General features: G+C 41.2%; 1 protein-coding gene across 2 annotated transcripts in view; it reads right to left on the bottom strand.

The window, feature by feature from the left end:
• Nucleotides 1–24,870, bottom strand: part of LOC109398732 (protein apterous) — a 274,586-nt gene that overhangs the window by 23,994 nt on the left and 225,722 nt on the right. The window contains exon 6 of one of the 2 annotated variants that reach the window (XM_029859067.2): nucleotides 11,439–11,453. The exons of the other annotated variant lie outside the window; for it this stretch is intronic. Within the exon in view, the coding sequence (XP_029714927.1) occupies nucleotides 11,439–11,453 (15 nt within the window). The remainder of the gene's footprint in view (nucleotides 1–11,438; nucleotides 11,454–24,870) is intronic. 2 annotated transcript variants of the gene reach the window in all.

Raw genomic sequence — 24,870 nt, 5'->3', positions numbered from 1 at the left:
TCTACAAAACGCTGATACAAATGCTGATAGACGCTGCCTCTGGAGCTGACCTACTGATACGGTGGGCGGGCTGCGTCATCAGGATTCGGATAGCAACCCGACTAAAATGGTTCTCGAGAGTCATCCAACTGAAGAAGACGTGGTGTTACTGCCCACTGCTAGGTGGTCGATCAAGTGGAGGAAGATATGCGGACCCATAAACCCTTTTGGAAGAAATTCTTGAAAAAAATCTCTTGGTGAATTTATGGAGGAGTCCATAGAGATTTTTTAGCAGAAATTGCTAAATGAATCCTAATAAAATCTGGGAAAATCCGAGCAATAGTTCTTAGAGGTAATTGCAAATAAATTCTAGAGGAAACCCTAGAGGAAAGTATGGGAAAATCTCTGAAGGATCCACATTTTTTTGCGGGAAACCCAGCAGGCATATTTGTTGAATTATCAAGAGGAATTTGTGGCGGAATATTCTGAAAAAATCGCTGTAAAATTCACAGAAGGAACTACTGCAGGAATTTCAGAAGGTATTTCTAGAGGATTACCTAGAGAAATTACTGTAGAAATTCTTGGAGACAACGCTCTTTGGAAAAATCCTCTTGAATATCCTCCACAAATCAGTCCCGTGATTCTTCGTGATTTTTCGTCATTTCTCTCTTAGCGAATTTCTCCTGGAATACCAGCAGAAATTCTTACTAGGATACCTTCAGATATTCCTGCTAAGATTTTTTCAAGAAGTCTTGATGGAATTTCTCAAAAAAAAAAAATCAGTTGGGATTTCAGTAATTACTCCTAGGAGTTGTCCAAACATTCTTGGAGGATCTCCAAAATGAATTTCCTGAGGAATCCCAACAAGAAGTCCTTGTGCATTCCACCAGAAATACCTGAATGAATATCATCTGCATTCTTTGAGTAATCCTCGCAAGAATTCATGAAGTATTACTGGGTAAATCATAAAATAATTGGAGGAATTCTTGTAGATATCCCTGAAGGAATCACGACTGAAAAATTTTAAGAATCATCCGGAGGAATCGCAACAGTTTTTTTTTTTTTGTTGGAAACTCAGCTGTAATTGCATGAGAAATTCCAGCAGCAATTTCAATATCACTCCAGGATTTTTTTTTTCCAAGGGCATTGCGATGGAGTTGAAGAAACGTGACGTTACTTAATGCATGATTCTTTTATATTCGAAGGGATTCATGGAACAATTTTAATGGATAACATGCCTCACATCACGATAGAAATGCAAGGAAAATGGGTTAACCATTCAGAGCATCCAATATTTCTCCTTGAATAGAGCATATGTTATCAACACAAGTTGAAGTAAAACACACAGTTCTTCTAGTTAAGAGGCTCATGGAATCGTGTAGCGACAGGTTCATCAGTAAGTCAAATAGATTCAATCAGTTAACTTATCACTTATCATTCCAAATGGTTCGTGCATAAGAACATGAAGTATTCTCTCCAATCGTGCGTGTATAGTTGATAAATATTTAACACGACCTCCATCTTGCTCGAATAGAGGTTACAGTTGACTCATCTCGTGTTAATCTCACCACAATCACCCAGAGGTGATGAGTGCAGCCCGCAGATGATCTGATCTAGCCGACAAATGGATCGCGTGAAAACGTCTAAGCATGACTAGAGGAACGCTCGCTCACAATCCCACAGCTATGATACTAGAGTACGTATAAAGTACAGCCAGATCTCAAATATGTATCCAGTTTCCATAATTCATGGGCGGGTATCCGTGGCGGCTTCAGGCGTGCAAACATTGACACGACCTATTAGCGTCAAGCAGCAAGCAGACACTCTTTGTGCCGCTGCGAACCGCTCATACTCTTCTCAAGCTCTAAGCTAGGAGCTCTGATCGGAAGCTGATCGGAATGTTTTCCCTCGGCAAACCAGAAATTGACTGCTGAACACTGACTGTCCGACGGACCTGAAGCTGATCGCTCGTTGTTTTCGGTTACATTTCAAGCTTTCGTATTAATATGTTTAGCACCGAGCCGTTAACGGCGGCCAAAGATAATAAAGGAGTCATAAAAATCGTACAAATAATAAAAGAATCGTTTATTGACTAACTCGAAAAGGAATAAAGACGGCGGCGATGCAACAGGGTGAATCTCCGGGAGAACTTGGGAGGAGAAAAAAAAAAACCCGCAGAACATTCTCGGAAAGAGCCCGGTTGTGTTGGATTTTTTTATTGTAGTGCGCGTCGTCGTACACCTTTGGGAAGTTTTATTTTCCTTTTGTTGTTTCATTTTCGGGAAATGAAATGGAAATAAAAGATGCGTACGATGACGGCGACGACGGCACCGAAAAAAAAAATGCACCGCCTCAAGGGTTGTGGCCTGAAGATTTGGGTGCTTTTCGGACCGTTGTTCTTGTTTTTTTTCTCTTGTGGTCGAGGTCGGAGCCTCCACTGCTAGTCACGAATGGCGGAGCCCGTCGGCGGATGCTGAATTGTGTCATTGTAGGTTAGCAGCAGCCCTCAACAACAGCGAGCGGGGTAGACATGAAACGAACCGCGAGATGTGGAAGAATTCGGGGCGCCTCGATCGCTGCACTTGTTCTTTTGGCGAAGTAAGGACCGTATTCATCGGTGAGATGTTTGATTGATTCGTTTCTAACCTATTTTTTACAACTTTGAACATGCATTACATGTGGAAAATTTCGGCTTTTACAATTTATTACACCTCGAAGGTATCTCCGTCTATCGTAACATACTACCCAGACGGATCCGGTCGTGTTCGATCCCGCCTACCAGCATGTAGGGGAACAAAGCCCAAAATGCCAAGATGGGGTAAAATGGCCCAACTCATAAAATCATTCCTGAATGGGACTTAATCATTACTGTAGGTGAATGGTGTCAAGATATGTTTGCATCGAACATTCTTCTAGAAGCTAGGCCACCAAACCCACGAAAAATCTTTTGATTTCCAAATGAAAATTGGCAACTTCCGGTTTTTCGTGCTTGCAATTAAGGTTTTCTGGTGATTTTATTACCAGCCAAGTGTTTCCTACGAGATTGAGGCACAAATGGAGACGCATGGTTGTTGATGTCTACGCTTTCCATGTTGGGGGTCATTCAAATATTACGATCATCCATTTGCGGGGAGGGGGGTAACACTCCATTTATTGAGTATACGAAAAAGCGGGACAGAGGGGGGAAATTGAGTCAGAAATGAGAGCATGAGCATAGATGACCGTACTATTCGTAGTTGCTACTCCGTGATTGACCAGAACAATCGAAGTTGCACAAGGAACCAACAGACGGAGCTTGGGAGTAGCTTACCGTCCTCAATGTGCATCTTCGAGAATTCCAAACTTTATTAGGTCAATAACGGCGCCGGCCACGTCCTTACGGTCATTGAGGAAGGAAAGGAATGTTATTATGACGTGCGTTGCTTACTAAAGACCGAGATCACCTCTGCGTCTCCACGTCTGTCATGGGAAGGACTTTTTGTTAGTGGGGAGGGGAAGGGGCGCATGATATGAGTTCACTTTGGTAAGTGGAGTGATTCATGCAACCCTATTAATATCAAACCACTTATTTTCATTTCTAGACGAACATTTGAAAAGGGCCCATCTGCTTTGCGCAAACAAACATGTTTCCGTCTCCGCAGGGTCCATCTGCATCCACCCACGCACATCAACACCCTTATCAGAAAGAGTGTTCTTCAAGCTATCTGTTAAGGGTGTTGACGTGCGTGGGTGGATGCAGATGGGCCTTGCAGAGACAGAAACATGTCTGTCCACAAAAAGCAGACAGGCCCTTTTCAAATGTTCGTCTAGATTTGGACTAAAACAAAACACATGCCGACATCGAAGATGACGAACCATTCAGATAGTTTTCGAAGTGCGAAAATTAACGAAAGAGAAAATAAAGTGATTTGAACCAACGTGGCTTTGGAACTTGGGCCGACACTTGACGTGACGAACATTTCAATGTCTGTTGACTAAAATCGCAAAAAATGTTGTTTGTTGCATTTATCGTATCATAAATCGCCCCGTACGAAGATGAGCAGTCAAATAGACGACGACGACGACCGAATGAAAACGCGGCCTGTAAACTTTGCCTCCAAAAACTCACTCTCGCAAAAATCTAGCAAAGCGAGCGCGCGAAACTTTGCTGCTGCCGAACTACCGCACACTACTGACTCAGAGGGGGGAAATGGAGTCGGAAATGCCCGAAAACTCATGGACGTAATTTTTGAATGTTTTCATGAAGTGGCATCTTACCCCATGACAGATGGTCTTTTTGCACCACTTCCGTTTTACGAATCAGTTTTTCAAATCGCCAAAAATCAATGAAAATGCAATAGTTTAGTGAATAGTTTTGCTGAAGTATCGAGCAAATATTGTCTAGTTGCTGTTACCACTTTGAAAGCCTTAAAAATGAGGCTAATTATCATTGAAAACGCTGAAAGTTTGAAAAATGGCATCTTACCCCACTTGACCCTATTTTGTTTTTAAGGCATTCACCACCAGTCCGATCTTTGCTGCTTTGCGTTTCAGGCGTGTGTATAGCTCTGTCACCGTTCCAAATGTTCTGGCGATAATGTCCATGTTGTCCGCAAAGCACACAAATTGGCCGGATTTTGTGAAAATCGTTCCCCGGCTGTTGAGTCCGGCTCATCGCATCATAACATCTTCCAGAGCGATGTTGAAGAGCTCGGAGATGAACCAGCCGCGGGCTGAAAATCTCCTTAATAAAGTTTATAATAATTATAATAATAAAAATGTTGAAGAGTAGGCATGAGAGACCATCACCTTGTCGCAGTCCCCGGCGAGATTTGAATGAACCGGATAGTTCACCTGAAACCCTTACGCAGTTTTGCACACCGTCCATCATCGCTTTAATCAGTCTAGTCAGCTTCCCAGGAAAGCCGTTTTCGTCCATATTCTCCATAGCTCCGCGCGGTCGATACTGTCTTATGCTGCTTTGAAATCGATGAACAGGTGATGCGTTGGGACCTAGTATTCACGGCATTTCTGGAGGTTTTGCCGTACGGTGATGATCTGATCCGTTGTTGACCGGCCGTCGATGAAGCCGGCTTGATAACTTCCCAGAACATCCAATGCATAAATTTCAATAAATAATCTTCATCATACAATAGCACAGTAGTATTGGCTTCACGCTTGCAGTCAAACTTTGATTATTGCCAACACCAACAGTAAAACGTCAACTTTAAATAGCTTAATAAACTTGCCGCATATGTAACAATACTTGAAACAACTTGCCACAGTGATTTAAATGGCCAACAAGAAATAATAGCTTGTTTTAATGGTCATCCCTTATTGGATTGATGGGCAGAGTATCTGCTAGTATTTTCTAGTGAGCGGCGCATTTCAAACTTTTTTTTTCTACTGTAGTTAACTATTAACAAATAGTAATCCCGTAGTTGTTGTTCAAAATATTTGAAGCTGAAATGCAAGAAGAGCTCGTGCTAAGAAGAGAACGAAAAAATATGTTGATGATGCCTGTGATGGAGTGGATTTGGAACCCCCTTTGCAAGTATTTGGGACACAGAAACTTCGTAGCTCATACTTGCATTTGATTTGACCAAGATTGCACGGATTTTACAGTTAGAAATTTGGTAAGAAGTTTCCATATTTAAGGTCAAGGTACTGTAAGGTAAATGACAAGGGAAATGGTAAAATTTAACTATAAATTACTCCGTTATATCATGATATTGGAAGGCTTTTTTGCCATAGCGAAGTGGAACCATCTCGGCAGGGCTCCTATTTTGAGCACTTCTCTGCTGTAACTCAACCAATTCCAAACCAATTAACACAAATTTTGGATCGCTGTGCGATACGTACACAGTCGAGTCTCCTATTAGACGCTGCCACCCACTTTACGTCCATCGCAATTTCTCAGCTGTCTTGCATCCAATCCAGCTGATATTGTGGATTTGGTTGGAAATCAAATAAAGTTTTTTGACAAAATTATTCTTGTAATTGTTGATTTGTTATCAACATACATCGGAAGTGACGTACATGATAGTGCATCATTGAACGCACACAGCGCACTATACCCGGTACTGAAAAAAGTGTCGCTAGTCGAAAATTGTCGCTAGTCCAAACGTTGCTATTCGGTTTGGTGCTGGCGCCATAATATTTTTAGCGCAGTTAGTGCTTAAATTGGTTAGAGGATAGCCTGGAAAACATATAGGCGTAAACATCCGGCTAGTGCATGTTTATTGGACAACATGGCTGTGATAAATTTGAACCAGTTCTGCTGCGTGACGAATGCTTGGAATCATATCCTGGATTTGGTGTTTGCGAACACGGATTACTGTACTACCGCCGAAGCCGCAGTTCCTCTGGTAAAGATTGACCGCCCTCACCCTCCGTTAGAAATTACATTAAGTGTCTGTGACAGCGAACCTTTATACGAGCACGAAGATACTGTCCCGTTGGACTTCAAACGCATTGATTTTGCCTCGTTGAACAACTTTCTAGCTCTCGTTGATTGGGCTGAAGTTTTGACTTGCTCGGATGTTGACATTGCTGTACAGAACGTCACGGATACCATCACGATTTGGTTGTCATTGAATGTTCCGAAGATGCGATCACCGGAAAAACCACCATGGGGGAACGTACGTCTTCGCACACTGAAGCGCGCGAAAAATGCATGTCAGCATCATTATCGGAAACTACGAACGCCAGTTTTCAAGCCACACTTCCAAACTACAAGTAATGCTTATAAATCGCTGAACAGTGCTCTATACATGCAATATGTTGACAAAATGCAAAATAGCATTCGTCGTAACCCCAAACGGTTCTGGAATTTTGTCAACTCAAAGCGGGAGCAAAACGATGGCGTGCCTGCCACGATATTTTTAAACGACGATGCTGCCTCGATCGCTTCAGAGAAGTGCAATCTTTTCGTTAAGTAATTTACCAGCGTTTTCAATGTAGAACGACCACTGCCCGACGATGCTACAATAGCAACTGCGGCTGTTCCCGACGCGTTAGCTATTGCCATATTGACGTTCCATTCGTAACTGAAGAAATGCTGCGCAAAGCCGTGAAGAAGTTAAAATCATCCACGGCTACCAGATGGAATACCCGCTATTGTTTTGAAGAATTGCACTGATGTCCTGCCATTCCACTGTGCAAAATTTTCAACCTGTCGTTGCAGCAGAAGAAAGTTGTGGAAACAATCGTTTATGTTTCCAGTATAGGGGAGACTGGGGAGACTTGATCCCTTTTTCTTAATATGCCTGTAACTTTAAGAAAAAACACAAAACTAGATCCATTTTTCGTACAGAATGGCAGGTAAGCATCTATTGCAAGTTTATACACAACAGAAGGCCTTTAAATTATTGTTTAAGTTTTCAAAACTGTGTTTTTATGGAGGTATGTCTTATGATGTATTTTTCAAATATGGGTCAAAATTGATCCCCTTTTGAGCACATGGTTAATTTAAAGGGAAAATAACTCCAAAAGCTTCCTATTTATTTTCTTTTCAAGTTTTCTTGCATTTTTGACACATACGGTGTATTTGAAATTATAAGATTTCCTTAAGGACAGACATGTTAGAAACCCAAAATGGCCGCCACAATGGCCGACTTTGGCACCTACTCACGATTTTGAAAGCACAAATCTCTTCGTAAACAAATCCAGCACACCTGAGCTTTCTATTTTAAGCTTATTACAAGTGAGCAAGAACAGAATAATAAAATTCATTGTTGTTTGAAGCTTGCTTCTTGAGATTTGTGCGTCTGAAGTTCTGATGCACCGTTGAAGCGGGATTTCAAGACGTTTGTCCTTAAATTGTTAAGGATATACCGTATCTTGAAAATGGGGAGACTTGATCCCCCTTTTCATGGTTTGAACTAAAATAATAATTATCTGACACGTTCTATCATTGAATATACTAGAATTCCGAGTAAAAAGAGGCTTCCAAATAGAATTTTATTCTTCACATGTATAATGTGTGTGTAATCCCCGAGGGATCATGTCTCCCCATGTCACTGTTGTATACACTAAGCTACATTAATTGAAATATTTATACAACAGCCTTATTTGGATAAATACGTTTGATAGTACTTTATTTATACTATGTGCTGTGAAATTTTGATACGATTTGGTTCAATTTTCACAAAGTTATTGAAATTTTTTGGAATCGCCTAAAAGATTTCTGAAAGACTGAAAACAAACCATCAGCCAGGCCCGTGCACAGAAGTGGCACCAAGGGAGGGGTTTTCACAATTTCGGCAAAAGGCGGAGGGGCGCCTAGTGAAAGAAGCGTCGGAAATGGGGAGGGTTTACTTCTCCGCCTAAGGGGTTTCAAGGGACTTCAGTGGAGTTTAAGGGAGATCTACAGGAGTCTCAGGGAGTTATCTGGGGTGGCGGTTCACATGACCCATTGAGGGAATGGACAAAATAGAAGTTTAAAGGTCTTTACGGGGAGGGAGGGCAAAAGCGGCTTCAGAGCACCTATAATAAAACACTAAGAGGCCTTAATGGGTCTAAAAATGAGAGAGGTACTAAAAGGGAGTCTTATAGAAGTTCAATGGCAGGTGGGGGAAGGAGGTTATAAAGCATCAGTCCTTGTATAAAAAAAGGGCAAATGGTGTTGAAAGAGCGATTTAATGGGAATCTCAAGTGGGATATCAGAGAGAATAAAAAAAAGTTGCACAAAAGATTCCATGAAGCTTCGGGGGAGACGACTTCAGGAGAAATTCACAAGAGTCCAAGGGACAATGGGAGTGTTTCAAAGCGACTTCAGGTGGATTGAAGGAATTTCTGGGGATTTCGGGAGGTTTCAAAAGGAAATATCCAAGAATTCCCACTGCAAAAAGACTTCCGCAACTATCGGGAAACCTTCTGACAGCATGAAATACCTCTAATACTCACTCCCCAATGATTTCTTGCTTAAACCTCCATTGAATCCCACTTGAAATCCCTTCGAAACACTCCTAAGCATCCCTAAATTTAAGTGGGATAATAACAAGTTATCCAAGGATGATGAATATAATTAATAAAAACATGATTGTTAAGGACAAACATCTTGAAATCCCGCCGCTTCAACTGTGCATCAGAACTTCAAACACACAAATCTCAAGAAGCAAGCTTCACACAACAGTTGATTTTATTATTCTGTTTTTGCTAACTTGAAATAAGCTTCAAATAAGAAGATCAGGTGCGCTTGTTTTGTTCACAAATATCTTGCGCTACTGTCAACAAATTTTCAAGCTTTTTACATGAATAGAAAGCTGATTATAATATGTTTAGATCATCTGAACATAATGTTTGCATGAAATTAGTGGGATTTGAGATGTTGATGTTGGATTGGAGATGTTGGCCAATCTTCTTAAATTTGAGCAAAATTTCCTAAAAATAATGAAAATTACTATTTTTTCTGCAAGAAAAAATCAATTAAAAATTCTTTCTAAAAGTACATTTGAAATATTAGATGTTGGCCAGTTACATTAAAAATTTCAGCTTATTCGGTGCATTGGTTACGGAAAAGAGATGTATGAAGGTCGCAACTTTGCTTGAAAATAGAACAAAAATCAATTTCAAATCGACAGCCTTGTATGGAACATCGAAAAATTTCCGCTCTACTGCAATTGTTTTCCTAAAAGTTTTCAAACTCTGGGCATGATTTAACACTAAAAATGATCATCAGCTTACCGAGTTCAAAAATGTTGTGAGCTAGTGTAATCATTGCTTACGCAGTTATTCAACCGGTTTAGTGAATCCCCTAAATGTAATTGTTACATCGGTGTACGTTGGAAAGGATTAATGTGTAACGTCTGTTTCGTCTGTGATATGGAGTTACGGGGTGAAGAGGCTAAAACCTCCACGGGGTACAAAAGGGGAAAAAATCAAAATATTGCTATTCGTCCATATTTCCGTTTTACAAGATGCACTGAATACTTCCCTTAAATTCTCGTCCCGTCGTTCAATTCAACTAGCCCAGAGAGATGCAACCAGACTCTGAATACGAAGCCCCGAAGCGGCCCGCAATTCAATTGCCTACTTTACGGCCGGCTAAGTATACACCGTAAAATCAAGGAAGATCCGCCACCGAGCATAAAATCTTCGAAATGATATTTTGACCGAGTCATGCTCGTAAAATTGAAAGAATAACATCTCGACCAGCAATCGATGAGACACGTCCCCTGTAATCAACTACCGGTCAGCCTCCGCATTTTTTTTTCCTGACTTCTGCTCTTGTTTCTTGTTTTTTTTTCTCTCCTCGTCCTTCTCCATCCGACATAGAAGAGCTTGAGGGGGATGATCTGGCAGAAGGTCGACCGACTGGCTGCACCGGCGAATCAGTCTAGGAAATTGTTCCAAATTATAGAAATTCAATTGTAAGATCATCTCTGAAAAACAATCGAACGAAACTTCTATCGGATGAGCACAATCTCTAATCCTCTGTTCGACTCCTATAGGACATCAACATGTGGCCCGCTGATTCGTAAATCAGCAAATAAAATGAACCAACCCTAAGCTCAATACACCCTGGCTTTGCGCTGTTGTTTTAATTTTCACTTTGTTATTCCCTCACAGGCGACGTGCGATAAAGATCTAGAACCGAAATCGTGCCCGGACCCAGAGGATTCGACTCATTGCGTGTGAGCCCACATCTTCCCACCTTATGTTCTGTTCCGATCCTCGAACCGAACCATCTTTATGATATGTTTATTAACTTCTCGACTTGGAACCGCACACTCAGGTCTCAAGGTGCGACAGAAGCACAAAGAGAATCCCACAAAAGCAGGCAAACCATTTATTTTGAAAAATAGATCCCTTCCGAAAGTTTTCCTCTACTTTCGGTGCTAATAGAGATAAACGGCTGCCGTTTTTGGACTTCTGTTCCCAAAAAGTCGGGCGAGTGATACACGCATTCGAAGCACAACGCACGATTACCTCTTTACCTCGCTCGTTCCGAATTGTCTCAAAACGATCATAATTCATGGCATATGCCTGGGCCAACTGGAGAGGAGATGGTCGTGACTCTGGTCTGGTTTTCCGCCTCCGGGTTCGATTCCGGGAAGGAAGGAATCCGTCTCTCGGAAATCATTATCAAACAAAACCAAACGCGACACGCAGCTTCCCCCGGTTGCGTTGTTGGCGACGGCGGTCCCTGATTTGAATGGTATCCCGCGGAAGAGCTTCTTCGACGTATATCGGTGCGATCTTCGTGGCCTAATTAGGCTACTTGTGTTGGTTTTTTTTTCTTGCTTCAACGGGAGCTCGAGAGGAGTGGGGAAGAAATTTTACGGAATGTTTGGCGAGGGATCTCACGTGATTGGTACGGGGATTTCATTCCTCGATTCGTGTTTCATTTATAAGTTGATCTTCATAATATGAGTCATTGGAGAACCCAAAGTATGGTTCAGGGTTGGAAATTTCAAAATGAAAAATATATAACAAAACATGCGAAGGAATCATCGTAAAGAACTTGTTTTACTTACATGATCCCTTGAGAACTGAAATACATAAACATACTTTAGATTATTGAATTTGTTTCATCGAAAACTAGTATAAGAAGCAAGATGTTTGACATACATTCAGAACTTAAAATATGAAACGAATCATTTAAACGCCCGTCGTGATTTCGAGCAGAGGAAAAAAGCTCAAGAATAGCATATTTTGATACGGAGATCAAAAGTGATATTTGTTTGTTTGAGATAAGAGGTAAAACTACTAAAAATAATATCTCAAATTTTCTCCTGGAACATCGTCATCATAACATATTTAGCTCTTGGTAAGATCTAACCAATAGCAGTGAGCTATTTAATTGATAGTCAAATATCAAATTTTGCTATTGCTTAGATGTTTCAAGAACAATTTTTTGCTATTATTTTCAGTACTTTTACCTCTTATCTCAATCAAACCAATATCACGTGTTGATCGTCAGTACTTGGCCTCTGCCCGGGGATTTATTTGTGGCCCAAAAGCAAAATAGTTTTATATGGAAATTACTATAGAGAACTTTCAAAAAAGGTTCTCCGCGCTGCAGAGCATTAACTCATGGATGTACCAAGGATTGTAATGAACACATGTGAGCTTTGAATATTTAACATGTTTAAAACCTGAACTACTCCAGCCATCCTGTCGTATGGCCCTCTAATAACATCATTAACTGGGTTTTCCTTATTTGGAGAGAATAACTAAAAATCCTGGAAAACAATTTTTGTAGAAATCCCTGCTGAAATTTCTGAGCGAATCACTACTGGAATTTGTAAATAAATATCTTAAGAAATTTGTAAAATAATTTTAAAATATTCAGTCGAATAACTGTTGAAATCTCTGAAATAAATGTTGAAAAAACTCCCGGAGGGATATTTGAAGGAATCCAAGAAAATTTACTGGATAATTCAAAGAGACATTTGCTAAAAAAAATCGTGGAAGAATATCAGAAGAATCTCTTTGAAAAACCCCAGGAGGCGGATCATCTTGAGATAGCTATACAAGAATTCTTGGAGAAGAAATCCTAGTGGGAAAAACAGGCCTGATAGAACTCTCGAATCAATTTCTATGACCTTCGCAGGAATCTTTAGAGGTTGATTGAATTTCTGAAGGTAGAGGCAGGAATTTCCAATAGAATTATAATCTTTGAAAGAATTCCTGGAAAAAATTCTGGAGGAGGATTTTCTAAGACTTTCTAAAGAAATCCTCTGAGCAAACTTTGAGAAGTTTTTGAAGAAAAATCCGAAGGAATTCCAGGAGAATTTTTTTCAAGAAGTTTCTTAAATTTTGTAATATTTTATGGAAGAATTCGTTGAGTAATTTCTGAAGGTATTCTTCAATTATTGAGACTAGGATGTTGGAACTCTGTTAGATCTTAGAACTCGTGAATATACATCTATTAATGGGGTTGACCGAATTTTAAAGTGAGGAGGGGCAGGGGGAGGGGCTCCTGCATTTTTTTAATACGTGGAAGGCCGGCAGGGTACCCGGGTACCCACGAAATTGAAATGATCATGTCTCCGTCAATTTTTCATCGATTTTGGAAATTTTTTAGCTCATTCAACTCAGAAACTCATCATCTATCGGAAAAATATTTGGTTAGACCGATCTAATCACCGTGGTTTTCGGAAAATCCATATTTTTGGGAGCATGTCCGTATACCATATTGAAACCCACATTGCTGAGGCTAGGATATCTTAAAGTGTTTATGGTCAACCATGGCCCCACGGAAAGCGTGTTCCGAAAACACAGTTTCAAAGTCAACACGTTTTATGATTCCAGGCCGGTCAGATGCAATATGCCAAAGCAATTATACGATGCTTGGTACCGAAATTGCTACTAACCTACCGAAAATCCCGTATATTGCATTGTATAAAAACATGGATCCGGAAATCCGGATTTTTCGGTACCTATGGTGATTGGACCGGTCCAACCAAATACGATCTCGATAGATAATGAGTTTCTGAGTTGAATGAGGCAAAAACTTTTAAAATCGGTGGAAAAATCGCTGAGATATGATTATTTCCATTTCGTGGGTACCCGGGTACCCTGCCGGCCTTCTACGGGTGTTCTTTTTTTTGCTGGCCACACTACGGTTAAATAATTCCAGTGGATATTTGATAAGGAATCCTTGTAGTTTTTTTTACAAAAAAACATTAACGTTTTTCTATGTAAATTTTTGATAAGATTTATGAAAGAATCTCTAGAGGAATTAAATAATTTCTTTGGGAATCCGTGGAAGAATTTCTGAAGAAAGGAAATATGGAAGGTATTCTGAATTTCTGATCATTTGAGGGAATCCATGTATAATTTTTCAAATGAATCCTTGGAGATATTCCTGAAATAAGTCATGGCGTTATTCAAAAGTTTTCTGTAGGAATCATTGAAAAAATTACTGGCGGAATCGCTAGAGGAAGTTCAAGGGGTATCTGAGAAATATTTGTAGACATTCATGGAGAAATATCTGAGTAATCTTTGCAAGATTTACTTAAATAATTCTGGGACATATTTTTGAAGGAATCAGTGGAACATTTTTTTTGCAAATGATCCATGCGATAATTTCAGAAAAAAAACCATAGAAGACTTTCTTAAAAAGTTTTTGGAGATATTTTCGGAGGAAATTTGAAATCTTAAGTTATCCCTGGATGATTTTTTAAATGAATTCATAGACGATATTTTTGATATATCTCTGGATGAATTAGTCAAGATTTTTTTTAAGGAAACCTCCGTGATTTCTGATGGAAATCAAGGAGGAATATTTGAAGGAGTCACTGGGAGAACTTTTTAAAAAATTTCGGTAGTTTTTTTTAAAGAAACCGTTTTTCAAATAAATCCCAGGAGAGATTCCAGAAGGAATCCTTGAAAAGATTTACCGAGGAAATCTGTGAAAGGCTTCCTAAGGAAATCTTTGAATTAATTTCAGTAGGAATCCTCATAGAAAACGCCGTAAAAACTTTTGAGGAAATGATTGAGAGAATTTCTTAATCAGTCCTTCGAATATTTTTCGAAGGAACGCCTCAAGAAGCTTTTGAACGAATCCCTGTAGAAATTCTCTAAGGAATCGTTTCTTAGAAACGAAGAAAAAATCTGAAGGAACCTCAACCTTACACATAAGATGCGACGCGAGACAGGACACAACACTTATAGTTCTTACAACAAATTAAAAGGATTTAAATTTACCTTTTAAGTCGACCGGTTTCGGGCTCGACGTTGCCCATCGACAGGACGATGTCCGACTGATTACATGGAGCACTAATACAATCGTACTGCGCACAGTACTCGTCGAAGTTGTTGTTGTTTCACTGAATTCTCAGCTTAGTCAAGTTGAAGAGGGGGGATTGTATTGGAGGATCGTCTTCGTTCATGAGAGGGCGATCAGCTGTGGCGATGTACATAGATTCCCAGGCGTTTAGTTCTGCAGCTTTTCTAACGTTCTTCACCAACTTAGCGTTCTCCCAATCCACAGCATGGTCCAAATGTGTGGTGTGTACTGCTACACTGGATTCATTGGTTCGTTCATTTTCGACTGCGTGTTTATGCTCACGAAGGCGAATTTTGAACTTCCTCCGAGTTTGTCCAATGTACACCGCAGGGCAGCTCTGACACGGTATTTGGTAGATCCCAGATTTTTCCTCCGCTGGGACCTTGTCTTTCAGGTTGCATAACAGGTCTTTCAACGTGTTGTTACTTTTGTACACAACCTGAAATCCATGGTGTTTGAGGGTTTCCTGAACGGGGTTGGAGATTTTTGGGTAGAACGGGAGACTAATTCTTTTTACTTCTTTCTTTTCCGGCTTCAGTGTTGTGGCATTCTTTCTGTGTTTTTTCCTCTCGTGTTTACGGAGGATTTTATCCACGAATTCTTTTTCGTAGCCATTCAGCTCCCCAGCTCGGTGAATTTTATTTCTCTCCTCCACAAAATCCTCTCTTTCCATTGGGATATTATACAAACGGTGTGCCATGGAATGAAACGCTGCTTGCTGTTGCGCACCAAAGTGGTGTGAATCCGAAGTAATGTACCTGTCTGTCGAGGTAGGTTTCCGGTAGATTGCGTATTTTAATCTATTTTCCTCTGTTTTGGAGATCATCAGATCAAGAAACGGCAGCTTCCCGTCCACCTCTTTCTCCAGCGTAAATTTTATGCTCTCATGTTGGGAATTCAACAGATCAAGTACCTGAGACAGATATCGTTCTTTTACGACGGCGAAGATATCGTCTACATACCGTCTCCACACCCGGGGGAACAACTTTTCTTTCTGTAACCCTACTTCAAAGTCGCTCATGAAAGCATTTGCCAGCAGTGGAGATAGTTTGCTTCCCATGCTGAGACCGAAGGTTTGTTTATAGAACTTACCCCTGAATGAAAAGTAGTTCTGATTCATACAAACCTCGGCTACCTGGAGGTAAGCGTCGATCTGGTTGTACGGTACTCTATTCCTCTCCAAATGTCTTCGCAGGCTTCGCAAAGCATCACCCACCGGCACGCTTGGGAACAGCGCAGTGACGTCAAATGAAACCAACACCTCCCCTCGCCGTATTTCAACATCTTTTAAATGTTCTACCAATTCTACCGAGTTACGAACACTCGTTTGACGTCACTGCGCTGTTCCCAAGCGTGCCGGTGGGTGATGCTTTGCGAAGCCTGCGAAGACATTTGGAGAGGAATAGAGTACCGTACAACCAGATCGACGCTTACCTCCAGGTAGCCGAGGTTTGTATGAATCAGAACTACTTTTCATTCAGGGGTAAGTTCTATAAACAAACCTTCGGTCTCAGCATGGGAAGCAAACTATCTCCACTGCTGGCAAATGCTTTCATGAGCGACTTTGAAGTAGGGTTACAGAAAGAAAAGTTGTTCCCCCGGGTGTGGAGACGGTATGTAGACGATATCTTCGCCGTCGTAAAAGAACGATATCTGTCTCAGGTACTTGATCTGTTGAATTCCCAACATGAGAGCATAAAATTTACGCTGGAGAAAGAGGTGGACGGGAAGCTGCCGTTTCTTGATCTGATGATCTCCAAAACAGAGGAAAATAGATTAAAATACGCAATCTACCGGAAACCTACCTCGACAGACAGGTACATTACTTCGGATTCACACCACTTTGGTGCGCAACAGCAAGCAGCGTTTCATTCCATGGCACACCGTTTGTATAATATCCCAATGGAAAGAGAGGATTTTGTGGAGGAGAGAAATAAAATTCACCGAGCTGGGGAGCTGAATGGCTACGAAAAAGAATTCGTGGATAAAATCCTCCGTAAACACGAGAGGAAAAAACACAGAAAGAATGCCACAACACTGAAGCCGGAAAAGAAAGAAGTAAAAAGAATTAGTCTCCCGTTCTACCCAAAAATCTCCAACCCCGTTCAGGAAACCCTCAAACACCATGGATTTCAGGTTGTGTACAAAAGTAACAACACGTTGAAAGACCTGTTATGCAACCTGAAAGACAAGGTCCCAGCGGAGGAAAAATCTGGGATCTACCAAATACCGTGTCAGAGCTGCCCTGCGGTGTACATTGGACAAACTCGGAGGAAGTTCAAAATTCGCCTTCGTGAGCATAAACACGCAGTCGAAAATGAACGAACCAATGAATCCAGTGTAGCAGTACACACCACACATTTGGACCATGCTGTGGATTGGGAGAACGCTAAGTTGGTGAAGAACGTTAGAAAAGCTGCAGAACTAAACGCCTGGGAATCTATGTACATCGCCACAGCTGATCGCCCTCTCATGAACGAAGACGATCCTCCAATACAATCCCCCCTCTTCAACTTGACTAAGCTGAGAATTCAGTGAAACAACAACAACTTCGACGAGTACTGTGCGCAGTACGATTGTATTAGTGCTCCATGTAATCAGTCGGACATCGTCCTGTCGATGGGCAACGTCGAGCCCGAAACCGGTCGACTTAAAAGGTAAATTTAAATCCTTTTAATTTGTTGTAAGAACTATAAGTGTTGTGTCCTGTCTCGCGTCGCATCTTATGTGTATTGTCGAGGTTCTTACGTTAGCACAAACCTCAAGAAATTGAAGTGAACCTCAACCTTCTCCGAACATCACGTTGGGAACTGTTCGCTGGCGTAGTGCACGGTTTGGGTAAAAAATGAATCTAATGCACACTTCTGAAGAAATATCTTGAAAACATCCCGGGTGAAACCACTTGTTCAATTTATAAAGGAATCACTTCAGGAATTTCTAAAGCAACCCCAATAAAAAACATTCTAAATTTATACTTGCATCATTTTTTGATGAATCAATCCGTATAGGAGTTCCTGGGATAATTTCTGAAGCAATTTCTGAAAAAAAAAATCAGGAAACACCCGGAATAATTTCCGAAGAAATCTCTAAAATATTATTTAAATAAATCCCTGGAGAAATGTCTTAAATAATCCCTAGACGAATTTTACAAAGAACTTTTGAAAGAATTTGAATGAAAGATTATGGTGAAGCAATTCATACCATTTTTTTTAAGAATCCTTCTTGAAACTTCTGAAGCAACGTTTAACGTAGTAAAGCAATCCGTGCAAGTTTTCCTAAAAGAATCCATTGATAAGTGTCTGAAGGAATCCTTAGATAATCTTTCAGAGAAACCTTTGGGAGAATTTCTTAATTCAGCAATTTTTTTTTCAAATGTGTCCTTGGGTGATTTTTTGGAGAAAAAACCGTGGAAGAATTTCTTAAGGATTTTTGGAAGAATTGCTTCGAAACCAGAATGTTAATTCAAATTTTAACCGAATCTTTAAAGGGGGTTTCCATAAGAATTCCTGAAAAAATACTTGAATTTGTATCTAGAGAGGAACATACGAAGGAAGTTCCGAAACAAATAAAGAAGCTTCTAAAGAAATGCATGATTTTCATTAGGAAGTTTTTTCATAACTATTGTTGAAAAAAATTGATGATTTTTTTTGAATCGTTGAAGAATGTTTTGAAATAAACCCGTGCGTTGTTGTCGGAATTACTGGTTTTTGAAAAAAAATCAACGAGTCCATGCAGGCATGCATGAAATGAATTATTGAATGATTGATAAAAAAAACCGGAAGAAATCTCTGAAGAATAATCTTAATGTTCTCAACAGAAACTTATTAACAAATATCCAGAGGAATGTCTGAAGAATTTCCTAACCAAATCTCAAGATTTCCTAAAATAAATAAGAAATTTTCGGAAAAATCTCTAGTGTAACAAATTTAAAACAATCTCTGAAAAAAATTCCCAAATTAATAATTGAAGATTTTTTAAAAGGTTCACGGAGTATTTAAATTTGTGGAAAATGTTTGGTGAAATTTGCACAGGATAATTTGCATATATTTCTGTATGATATTTTAAGAAATTTCTGAAAATTCTTCCGAAGCTTTTGAAAGAATCTCTGTGTGATTTTCTAAAGAAATCCCTAGAGAAATTCTTGGAATGATACCCATGCTAGATATTCTAAAAAAAATCTGAGTTATTAATTAAGGAATCTCCATTAAAATTTTCTGAAGAAATTCTAGTAGAATTTTCCAAACGAATCTTTGAAATGGTGCATGATAGAGTGTTGGAGAAATTTGCGATGGACTTTTTTTTTATCTGTATTAACGAGATTTTTAACCCTTGGCTAGTTCATCTCGGGACCCACGCTTTACTTCCCCCTTCAGAAGGAAGAACTCACATTTGTGTAAGTTTGTCGGGAGTGAGATTCGATCCCAGGTCCTCGGCGTGATAGTCACGTGTCTGCTCTATCAGATGGACTTTTTGGAATCCCTGGAAGAATTGCAATCTTAGAGCGCAAATATTTAAAAAAAAATATCACAAGTTCGAAGAGCTGGTTACTCAGTGAGTAACTAAGAGTAACCACGATGACACCACTGCTCTTGATATACAGCTATTTCAGTTGTTATGTTAGCTACAAACTGTAATATCACACATGCAGCTTTTATGTATGATCCCCTTTGAACTATATGAAAATTCCTTAATTCATTTGGGATGTTCCACATAAACAAGGGGAAGAACTTTTGATCTACACTCAAAATAAAAACAAAACTCATATCCGCTATACAATGTAACTTTGGAAATTGCACCAAAACTACTGCACCTACTTGAAAACTGATATAAAATGTTGTATAATTATCGAATATTCAATGTCTCGTGAGATGAATGCCCTCAGGGGTAAAATCTCAAAAAAAAAAAAAAAAAAAATATTCAATGTCTCTCCAACTGTTCTGGAGTTTAGAACTTGACATCTACAGATGTCACATTAGTGGTTTTTGCTATTAACTGTAACATCACGTATTTAACTACTATTAATGAACTCCTAGCAATTGCACGAATCATTGCAACATTCTTTTGAGATATTTCAGACTATCCAAACTACTCCGAAGAGCAGGACTTCATGTCTACACTCGTAGCAGTAACAATGACCTTTTGTGCATTGTAATGTTTTATAATTAACTTCGGTATGTGTTGTTATTTGCTTGCGCAGAAATTACAGGCATTCAAATATTTGTATTATGTCGGACAGTCAAGCAGCCCTGAATGCTCTAAATTCGGCGACATGTACATTTAAACATGTTTGGGAATGTGTCCAATCGTTTCAAAAATTGTCTTGTCGTAATCAAGTCAATCTATACTGGGTTCCTGGTCACTGCGGAATTGAAGGTAACGAAAGAGAAGATATGTTAGCTAGACTCGGATCGTCACACCAATTTATAGGACCAGAACCTTTTTGCGGGCTTTCTACTGCATCTCTTAAAATGGAGCTGAAGGTATGGGAATTATCAAAAGTGGATGCCAATTGGAAAAACACTTCAATAGCGAGGCAGGCGAAACGTTTCATTGATCCGAATGTAAAAATGACTCGCAAAATATTGGAACTCTCCAGAAAAGATATTAGTATGTATACTGGTCTTATGACAGATCATTGTTCGAGTCAATATCATTTGAAGCTAATCGTAAAACTTCAAAATGATCTGTGTCGTTTTTGTAACACAGAAAAGGAAGACTCAGAACATTTGTTTTGCCATTGTCCGGCAATTTTTAATCAAAGAATTAGGTTCTTCGATAAGGGGCTACTTGAACCCTTTGAAATCTGGAGAACAAATCCTAGTACGGTATTGCACTTCATCCGATGTGTAGTACCGTGCTGGGGAAATGCTTTATGTCAAGTGATGACGACCACTCCCAATAGTCGTACGTTATCCAGACAAAGCTAAACAAAAATGGGGAATATGTCACAATAGATCAAAACAATGGTCGCAGTGATGCTAATACCCAACACGGAATAAAAAAAAACTTCGGTATCCGGATTCACTAGAAGACTTATAGATACATAATGTTGTATACTTTGGGGCATTCATGTTCGTCCAAATTGTCCTGGAATTGAATCCTTAACAACTACACCTGTACAGGAGTTATTTCAAGATTAACTTTATTAAACACCGTATGTAACATATGTAAATAAAAAAAAAGATGTTCACATGAGGCGCTGAATTTCGTTAAGTCCTATTTGTATCACTCACCATTGGGGATTTTTCACGTTCACGTTTCTGAAATGTTCAATGTATGAATAACTGTGGGAACAGCGCCCTTCGATTTTGTGGATTTTGTTAGATACGGTGTTTGGTAAAGTTAGGCTATGGACTACCGCCCAACTATAATCTGTGATATTCTTGGAATTATGTAAACTCTTATTATTATTATTATTATTATTATTATTATTATTATTATTATTATTATAGAGTTTTGGCACTCCTCAGCAAAAATTGCTGGAAACTTTCACCTACCCCGGGCAATCGGAATGCCAAAGGGGATTAGGCTCTGTGGATCTCATTCTAATCCTAATCCTAATCCTAATGAGTTTACTTTCAGTTGTGATGATTCAGGAACCGCCTAACTATACTACAGGTTCCAAGAATCACCGCTTTCAGGATGCTGTTCAGGTCCTTCTTCAATTCCAGCTCGTCTAGAGACCTCAGGAGAGATTTAGGGACAACTCCGGTTGCCGAGAGGACAACCGGAACTATACGGACGTCCTCCAGGTGCCACATCTGCTTCAACTCCTCCGCTAGGTCGTGGTACTTGGTTATCTTGCCGGAGAACGTTGATTGGACATTATGGTCTAACGGTACAGCGATGTCGATGAGAGTTACTCGCTTCATCCTTTTGTCGAAAACCACAATGTCAGGCCGGTTGGCACGAATGAGGACGTCCGTAATGATCTCGCGATCCCAGTACAGCTTTATGCAACTATTTTCCAGAACCGGGTCCGGCTGGTACTTGTAGTAGGGTACAAATCTGTCGACCAAGTTGTGCTTTAAAGCAAGCTGTTGATGCACAATCTTAGCAACTTCGTTGTGACGATCGAGGTAAGCTGATCCAGCTAACACTGAACAGCCTGCAACGACATGCTCGATCGTTTCTCCTACTGAATTACACTTCCTACAACGGTCCTCCACGTCCTCGTGCAATATGTACCGCCGATAGTTCTTCGTCGCAATTACCCGGTCCTGGATGGCTACCATGAAACCTTCTGTTTCTGAGAACAGGTCACCCCGCACCAGCCACGCGTTTGACGCCGCCTTATCGATGTGCTCGAGTTCCAGTTGATGGGGGTGCGTCCCATGCAACTCCTTTTGCTTCCACGTTACGATCATCTCGTCGACGGTCTTGATGTCGCAGTTCAGCCGATAATCCTCCTGCGCCAAATGCAGGGCGCTGTAACCGTGGTCAGCTTCACATACAGTGCGGTACATTTCGTGACGGTTCTGGCTTTCTACGAAATATGCCCGCAGCTGCTGGATCTGGGAGACACATAGTGCCTGGATATCGGTGACGCCTCTTCCTCCTACTGCGCATGGCAGGGTGACTCTCTCTATGGACGACTTTGGATGGCGCATGCGGTGCTTGGTGAACGCCACTCGTACTGCTCGTTCTAACGCCTCAAGGTCAGTCTTGGTCCACTTTACCACCCCAAAGCTGTAGGTCAACAGGGGCACAGCAAACGTGTTGATCGCCTTCACCTTGTTGCCGGCTGACAGACAGCTCCTCAGAACACAGTTGACACGATGCAAGAACTTGTCCTGCAGTTCCTTCTTGATCGCTGTGTGGCGAATACCTCTAAGTTGCAGGAAGCCGAGGTATTTGTACACTTCGCCTTCAACCATATTCCGAATCTCCTCCTGTTCGTTGACGCGGAAACAGCTGGCGTCCACTACTTGACCCCGGCGAAGATGGACTGACCGACATTTGTCAATTCCAAACTCCATCCGGATGTCGTTGCTGAACACCGTCACAAGCTGCAACAGTTGATGCAGCCTCTGTACTGATTCCGCAAACAGCTTCAGGTCGTCCATAAAGAAGGTGTGGGTTATTCTAGTACTCCTTCTCCCACTTTTCAGTTGGTAGCCATAGTTGCATTGGTTGAGTGCTCTGCTGAGGGGGGTTCATTGCAAGGCAGAACCATAGCGGACTGAAGGTATCGCCTTGAAATATACCCCTCTTGATGCTGAGAGTTCTGGACCGCAACACAGCTGTTCCGTCGGTGATTTGTAGGGACGTGCTCCACATCCCCATTGCGTGTTGCATCAGCCTGATGACGTTCCCGTCTACCTTGTACAACTGCAGCACCTTAAGAAGGTACGAGTGCGGCACTGAGTCGTACGCCTTCTTGTAGTCGATGTACGCCATGCTCAGGTTCCTCTGCTTATCGGTGGCTTGACCCACAATGACTGCATCTATAATGACCTGATCTTTGCAGCCTTGCGTGTTTTTGCGACACCCTTTTTGTTCTTCGGTCATTACGTTGTTGGCATCGCAGTGAGTTTGTATCCTCCTCGCTATCACCGACGACAGCACTTTGTACAGACTCGAAAGACACGTTATTGGTCTGTACTTTGCTGGGTCAGCTGTGTTTTGGTCCTTCGGCAGAAGATAAGTGATACCCCTGGTAATGAACTCTGGTAGCTGCGTGGGGTCTTCTAGCACCATGTTGAAGCATACCGCCATCCGCCCGTGGATCGTCGTGAGCTTTTTATACCAAAAATTGTGCACGAAATCGGGTCCTGGTGCAGCCCAATTTCTGGTATACCGGGTAGCCTCGCGTACATCCTGAGCGGTTACTACGACCGCGGTCATGTCTCCAACTCCATTACACTGTCGCTCTTCTTCTGCCAACCACATCCCATCGTCGCTGTGCTGGACAGGGTTCTCCCATAGATTGGCCCAGAACTGTGTGACTTCGCCAATCTCCGGAAGGCCTTCTCCATAGTCAGGCTTGTCGTTTCGGATGCAGTTGTAGAACTCTCTTTCGTTTATGTTGAACATCCGGTTTTGTTCCTTCCGCTTCGAACATTCTCCATAACGCCGCAATCGTTTCGCAAGAGCACTCAACCGCTGTACATGGGTGTCGAGGATCTCCGTAATGTTGACTTCTGTGAGATCTCGGAGTTCTGCGGGCTTCACAATTTCAGCAACATAACGAACTAGCCTCGTTGATCGATTCCCCTGCTTGTACTGTGTTAATCGACCAATCTTGGTCCGCAATGTGGCGATCCGGTTCTCCAAACGTCGCATCCACGCGGGTTTCTGTGTGCTGGGGCGTGTGCGACCTTCACCGTCGAATTGCGGGCGCGTCCGCAGTCCCAGCGTCTTGACAACAGCCACCGCAGCTGAATACACCGTAAACTGCAGATCCTCAAGGTGCTGTACGGCCTCCAAGTACTGTGGCAAAATATCCTGGTTTAGGATGCTTACTGCACTTGTTAACCGATAGGAATTCCGCAGCTTTGGTATTCGGTGCCGGGACATGGGGTCTGTCCCACGGAACTGCGTGACTGCTGTGGCCATGTGGAGCGCTAGAGGTTTCATGGGCGTTTCGAGAGGTTTCATGGGATTTTTGGAAGCATTTCATTACGTTTCAAAAACTTTCAGGGAGTTACTGAGGCGTTACAAGAGGTTTCGGAGAGTCTCAAGTACAAGGGGTACAAGGAGGTTCCAGTGCGTTCTCAGTGGCATTTCAGGAAGATTAAGATGATTTTCAGGAGATTCTGGAGGCGTTACAAGGAAGTTTTAGGGGGTTTCGGAGAGACTAAGATGATGTATCACATGGGTTCCTAGACATTTGCACGGAGTTTTCGGAGCTATTTCTAAAAGTTTCAGAGGATATTCAGGGAGATCCGCAGGCGTGAGCATTTTTTAAGGTTTCTGAAGACCTTAGGTGCTTTACATGGAATCCTATGTGGTTCCAGGGGGTTTTTTCAGTATTTTTAGGATTTTCAGGGAGATCAGGAGGCGTTACAAGTGCGTTTTCGGGGGGTTTGAGAGAGTATCGGGTGCGTTGCATGGGGTTTTCGGAGGAAATTCAAGAAGATTCTGAAGATTTTTTCAGGGTCTCAGGGGCGTTATAAAATGCTTTGTGGGGATTGAGGGGGCCTACAGTTTTTGAAAATTAATGTTGGATC

This window comes from Aedes albopictus, chromosome 2, assembly GCF_035046485.1.
Source record: "Aedes albopictus strain Foshan chromosome 2, AalbF5, whole genome shotgun sequence".
Lineage (NCBI taxonomy): Eukaryota > Metazoa > Arthropoda > Insecta > Diptera > Culicidae > Aedes > Aedes albopictus.
The sequence above is the reverse complement of the archived record's forward strand: the minus strand, read 5'-3'. Positions and strand labels throughout refer to the sequence as shown.